The sequence below is a fragment of the Citrus sinensis genome, chromosome 1 (assembly GCF_022201045.2).
Source record: "Citrus sinensis cultivar Valencia sweet orange chromosome 1, DVS_A1.0, whole genome shotgun sequence".
Lineage (NCBI taxonomy): Eukaryota > Viridiplantae > Streptophyta > Magnoliopsida > Sapindales > Rutaceae > Citrus > Citrus sinensis.
The window spans coordinates 15,627,325-15,633,880 of record NC_068556.1 but is presented as its reverse complement, the minus strand read 5'-3'; the positions used below and the strand labels follow the sequence as shown (position 1 = coordinate 15,633,880).

The window sequence follows — 6,556 nt, the reverse complement described above, 5'->3', positions numbered from 1 at the left end:
GCAGATCAGTAGAACAATGCTATGAGAGAAGAGATAAAGTCACTATACAAGAATGGTATTTGTTAACTTGTAGAAAAATTAAAAAAGAAAAAATTGGTAGACTGTGAATGGGTGTATAGAATGAAACAAGGCATATCAAGTGTTATGCCAAAAAGGTTTAAAGTTATGGTTGCAGCCAAAGCTTTACACAAAGAGAAGGTATAGATTTTACTAATGTTTTCTCTGCTGTGGTTAGGCATGCCTCTATTTGAATCATTCTATCACTTATGCTAGTAAATGACATGCATCTAGAATAGATGAATGTAAAAGCTACCTTCTTACATGGTGAGTTACAAGAAGAGATTATAATGGCTTAGTCTGAAGGCTTTATGGATCCAATTATAGTTGATTAGGTATGTCTCTTAAAGAAATCTCTTTATGGTCTTAAATAGTCACCTAGCCAATGATACCTCAGATTTGACAATTTCATGATGAAGTTTGATTTCAGAGGTGTGTTTTGGATTAATGTATTTACTACAATGAGGTTTCTAGGAAAATGATTTATTTCATCTTACATATGGATGACACGCTTATTGCACGTAAGAACATTGATAAAATAAAAGCTTTGAAACAACAACTTCAATAGGAGTTTGAAATGAAGGTTTGTTTTTTATTCCAGAGGAATACTTAAAAAAGGTCTTGATAAGTTTGAAATAAATCATTCAAAGTTAGTTAAATTTTATTACTAGCCCATTTTAGATTATCAAAACAACAATGTCCTAAGATTGAATCTAATAAGTCTAAAATGATAAAGATTCCTTATGCAAGTATTGTTGGTTGTTTGATGATGCAATGGTGTTAACCAAGCCTAATATCTCATATACTATTGGTTGTTTGATCTTTGCAATAGTGTTAACTAGGCCTAATATCTCATATGTTATTACTGCTGTCAGCAGCTATATGGCCAATCCTAGGAATAACCATTGAAGGGCAGTAAAATAGATACATAGGTATTTAAAAAGGACGATCAAGTCATGGTTTCTTGTATAGAGGATAAAGGCAAGATGGTAGTTTGATTGTTGGGTATGTAAACTTAAATTTTTCAAAGTCCTAGATATGATAAGATCACTTACATGCTATTTATTCACTTACAACAATTGTACTATGAATTGGAAAGCTCAATGGCAGAATATAGTCAACTGTTAAAAAGGATTCATAGATATTGCTGAAGCCATTAAAGAAGCTATTTGGTTAAAGGACAAGTTGAAAGAATTTGGAGTTGATCAAAGCTCTATGGTATATACTGTGACAATCAAAGTGATGTCTTAGTAAAACTGAGACTTACCATGAAACGAACAAGCATATTGACATCAAGCTACACTTCATTAGGTTAGAGCTATCAAGGGCAACTGTGAAGTTGAAAAAGATCCATACAGATGAGAATGTCGCTGATATGTTAATAAAAGTTGTTCTTGGTGCTAAATTTAAGCTTTTCTTTAGGTTTAGCAAGTATATTTGAAAGGTAATTTTTGCATAGGATAAAGAGAAAAGTGCCTAGTTTGAGAGCATTTCAAGCTCAAGATGGAGAATATTGAATTATGAACTTGAAAGTAGATTCCAGAAGGTGCTGCTGTGTCAGTTTATAGTTTGAGTCGCATATAACTTGTCGACTTGTCGGTTAAAAGATTAAATAGAGTAGAAGATATCCATCCAATGGTAGTCAAATACATCAAATAGAGCATATGTTCTTTACGTGCATTCAGTTATAACACAAGAGCTAATAAAAATAAATGGGCAATCATTTTGATTACTTATTCAAGGCATGATTTGTGCACATGAGTAGGTTGTTTTTAGTTGTTATGAAAGCGGGAAAAATCTTAGTTTGTTGTAACAAACCCAGAACACAACTGGGCAACTAGAGATCTTTCTAGACTCCTCTAAATCTGTATATATACTCTCACGTGACTATGGAATATAGAAAGTTTGTATCTTCTCCATGGGTCTTGTAACTTGCTCTCTGTGATTGAAATAAAATTATTGTTTCGCTCTTCAGTGGACAGAGGCCAACTTTAGGTCGAACAACTTAAAGCTTTGTGCCTTTTGATTTGTTTGGTTTTGGTTAAGTCATTTGTGTGCTTTGGTTTGTTAATTCTAAATCAATAACTAGAGTTTAGCGAGATCTTGGTTATTCTAAATTGATCATTAGTTGATCTACAGTCAACATTAATCATTAATATAAATAGGAGAAATAAATTTTTATAATTCTATATGATATTTATTGGTACAAAAAAATTAAAAAATATAATATTTTCAATTGCCATATCATTAATACCTACAAATTGCATAAGTGTCTTCTCTTTGGTACAAGTTTGTTTGTCTTGTCTGTATGACAAGTTTCTTTCATATATTCGTAGAACTTTAATTCTTCTAGTCAGATTCTTGTCTCTTTTCTCTATTTTTCATTGGTGATGTCTGAAGGAAATCCGGAGTTTCGTTAGGGTGGCCAAGGAAGGGAGTTCGTATTAAGGATTTATCTCCCACGCTATTTCTGTTCCAATTCTTTCATGAAGTGGACGTGAAAAGGGTTCTTGACTCGGGACCATGGACGATTGATCAACATATTCTGATTGTTAAGTGGCTGGAGGAGAACGAACAACCTCGGAATGTCCAACTTTGCTTTACTTCGTTTTAGATCCAGATTTACAACCTGCCAATAAGCTTTATGTCTAAGAAAATTTTAAAGGATATTGGCAATTACTTACGCACTTTTCTAGAGTCTGATGAGCATAATTTAATGGGGGTTTGGAGAAACTACATGTGCATCCGAGTGTCTATAGATGTTAGAAAACCTCTGAAGAGAAGGATGAAGTTAAAGAAGGCAGGCGGAGACTAGATTTGGGTTGATTTTAAATATGAACGCCTTAACATATTTTGCTTTATTTGTGGATTGCTTGACCATACTGAAAAGCAGTGTCCCCAATTGTATGAATGCCCTCCTGGTGAAATTGTGAAAGCTTATGGTCACTGTATGAAGGAACCAAATAGAAGAAATGCGATGAATTTCGGCGAATGGTGGCTGAGATCAGTACCACCGGAGGAAGTTGATGAGGAAAAATGAAGGCACAGGGACTTCGCAGTTACCATGGTAATTGACCCAATTCTTGCCACAAATCCCAGGCATGCTATTTGTAAGAATATTAAGGGGAACGTGGATATGGGGATCATGGCAGTTAATAAAGAAGTTGACAGTCTGTTGCCTACAATACTCTATCACTTGTGAAAGGAAAACAAGTTACAGGGACAATAAATGAAATTGATATCAATACAGATTCTGGGGATGATATGGATGAAAGAATAATTGTAAATGATTCTAAAATAAAAAGGTCACAAATTGAATTGTGTAGCAAAATGGGCTTTGAAGGAGAGGTATCTTCCCAAGTGATGATTTTACCACTTGATTCAAAAAAATGGACCAGCGGTGAGCCCTGTAGATTAGGCCCACCGAGACAAATGAGTGTCCTAAGCTGGAACTGCCATAGGCTAGGCCAACCACGAACAATTCAAATGCTGGAGGAATGGGCCAAATGTAAAAAACCAATATTTATTTTCCTTATTGAAACTCTTTGTAATAGAAATAAATTAGAAAGCTTAAAAAAGAAGTTGGGCTATGAGGGTGATAACTCTAGGAAATGAGAGTTATTACATCAATTCTATACTCGAATTAAGGTCACTTAGAGAACAAATAAGGTGTTTTCATTACATTTTGATTACCTTTTGCATAAACATTCATTTTAGTTGAGTCTTAATAAGTTTTGCTTGAATCATAGTAATTTGTGCTAAAAACAGGTTTTAAATTGTAGGTTTTAAATTCATGAGAGGATGTTGAGGCATTAGAAGAACAAGAGGAGGAAGGAAGATGGCCACAAAAGAAGTAACAATCGAAAATAAAGCAGTGTTGTGGCGGCTGTTAAAGCAACCAGTGCAGTAGCAATCTGGGAGTAATGCGGGAGAAAACTTAGGCACGAGTCAGCCATAAAATCGCGATCTGAATGTTTCCTAATTTAAACACATGCACGCTCATAGGCTTTGGTTTAACCTAATTTGCAATATAAAAAGGAGGCGTGCACCACATAGAAAGACGGAAGGGAATTATCATTAGAATAATTAGAAGGAACGAAGAAGAAGAAGATCAGAATTGAAGAGTGTTGTTTTGGCAACATTGGACAATCGTGCAGAATTACTTGACTTTGATTCTCATTATGCTCAACCTATATTTATCTTTTTCCTTTAATTGATTTGATGTATTCCGAGACCAATATGTTTATGTTTATTTTTCTCATTTAGATTATGAACTAAATTTACTTGTAGTTGAGTGACAAATAATCTAATGGGTTCTTGACTATTCTTATATGTTGTTATGGTATTGTTGTAGCATTATACTCTAGTAGTTTTTATGAATATAACTGTTATTTCAGTTGACCACCCATTTAACAGTTTCAGTTAAGATAGAGCAGCAAAAGGGCATGTCTTAGTGGATATTAGAGTATTACTTGTTCCTAAGTTGAGTTTCCTGGATTAGGTTATCCCGAATCCCATAAGGTCAATACTTTAAGTTAGGATTTGTGACACTCTAGACATAGGTGTTCACCTTGTAGGGTAGAAAGATTAAAGGTTATAATGCCGTACCATAAATATATGAGCAACTGGTCATTGTTAATAGATTTAAAAGTATGAGATTTCCAACATGCGATAGCTGAGGATGCAGATTTATTCTGCCTAGTACTGCAACACTTATTCTAACAATTGGTGCTAATATGGTAAACAACAGTCACCCCATTAGAAGAGTTTGATCATTCAACTACTATATTCTCAATTGAATCTTAGACACAGTTAAGCTAGTTTATTTTATTACGGTATTGTCTTATTTAATTCTTATTTCAATTACTGATTACAATAGAAATTATTTGACAATTGTTGGTTTCAGTTTCAAGTTGAGTTGCGTTATTGTGAGTGCTATAACATTTTGAATAACATCAATCCCTGTGGAGACGATCTTGAATACTTATCACTTTATTACTTGTTATGTATACTTGCACATTGGCATTGATAGATATTGCGTATAAAATTTACGAACAGAGGGGCTGTTTGCCGTCGAGCCAATGGGCTGAAGTGGAGGGATTGCTCTTTTTGGAAAGCAAGCAGTGAAGTGCTATTATTAAAATTCTCTAGAAATTGTATTGATGTGGAGGTTGAGTATCAGGATTTTGAAAAGTAGAGGATGACGGGCTTCTATAGTTTTCCGGAATCCAGTTGCCGGTGTGAATCTTGGAACATCCTTCGCATATTATTTACTGTGTCCTCTCTTCCTTGGGTGTGCATTGGGGATTTTAATGACCTTTTAGCTACTCATGAGAAGCGAGGAAAGCATGAGCATCCAAATTGGAAGCTGCAGGGATTTAAACAAGCTATGTCTGATTGCGATTTAATTGATATTGGTATGGAGGTTATCAATTTACATGGGAGTGGTCTCGGGGGTCAGAAAATTAGGTGGAGGAAAGGTTGGATAGAGTTCTTGCCACTAATTATTGGATAAGTCGATTCAAAGAAGCTCGGGTTTGGAGTTTAGAGTCTTCTACCTTAGATCATTTGCCTATTTTTATGGACCCAAAACCTTTAGTTCATTCCAGTAGGCATCGAAGATTTCGTTTTGAAAATATGTGGCTAAGAGAGGCTGATTGTGCAGAGGTGGTTCGGTCTAGCTGGTCCTCATCGCATGTGTATCCAATTCAACAAAAAATCTTAAATTGTGGGACTGTTTTACTTCATTGGGGAGGTCACTTAGCTCATGATTTCCGAAATGGTATTTCTAAGTGTAGAAGGAGGATGACTCTCTTGAGGGGGTGGCGTGATTTCGCTGGTATTGAGGAGTTTACGGAGGTCAGAAAGCGTTTTAATGAGCTCTTCCATAGCCGAGATGTTTTCTGGAAACAGAGATCAAGATTGCTTTGGCTCAAAGAGGGGGATATGAGTTCTCGCTTCTTCCATGCTACAGCTTCAGTAAGAAAATAAAGGAATTCTATTACGCCTGTCCGCAATGCTCAAGGACAGTGGTGTACTACCTCGGCTGAAATGGACGGTTTCATTTCTAACTACTTCTCCAAATTATTTACTTCTGATGGTTGTCAAAATGATGAAATTTTAGATTGTGTGGAGACAAAAGTTACTGCTGAGCAAAATGATTTACTGGTAGAACCTTTTTCAGCCAGTGAGGCTAAACTGACCCTCTTCGAAATGCATTCGGACAAATTGCCAGGACCCGACAATATGAATCCTGCCTTTTACCAGCGATTTTGGCTTAATGTTGCTGAGGATATGACTAAGGCTTGTTTACATTTTATTGCTACTTGCTCTTTTCCTATGGGTTTAAATGACACATCTATTGTGTTGATCCCCAAGAAACCAAAACCAGAGTCAATATCGGATATGCGGCCTATTGCTTTATGCAATGTTCTGTATAAGATTGTAGCTAAAATGCTCTCAAATAAAATGAAGGCTATTTTGGGCTCTGTAGTGTTTG

The 6,556-nt window shown here is 35.5% G+C and overlaps 1 protein-coding gene across 1 annotated transcript; it reads left to right on the top strand.

Moving 5' to 3' along the window:
* The first annotated feature begins 5,257 nt into the window (after positions 1–5,257).
* On the top strand, positions 5,258–6,048 carry LOC107178655 (uncharacterized). Its single transcript, XM_015534106.1, has 2 exons — positions 5,258–5,537; positions 5,657–6,048. Exons 1-2 carry the CDS (start codon positions 5,258–5,260, stop codon positions 6,046–6,048), a joined length of 672 nt encoding a protein of 223 aa, XP_015389592.1.
* The last annotated feature ends 508 nt before the right edge of the window (positions 6,049–6,556 follow it).

Bases quoted from the DNA above. Each gene is read 5' to 3' on its own strand.
- LOC107178655 (XM_015534106.1), top strand. From the start codon at position 5,258: ATGACGGGCTTCTATAGTTTTCCGGAATCCAGTTGCCGGTGTGAATCT. The intron at 5,538-5,656 runs GTTGGATAGAGT...CAAAACCTTTAG, and splicing joins GAAAATTAGGTGGAGGAAAG to TTCATTCCAGTAGGCATCGA.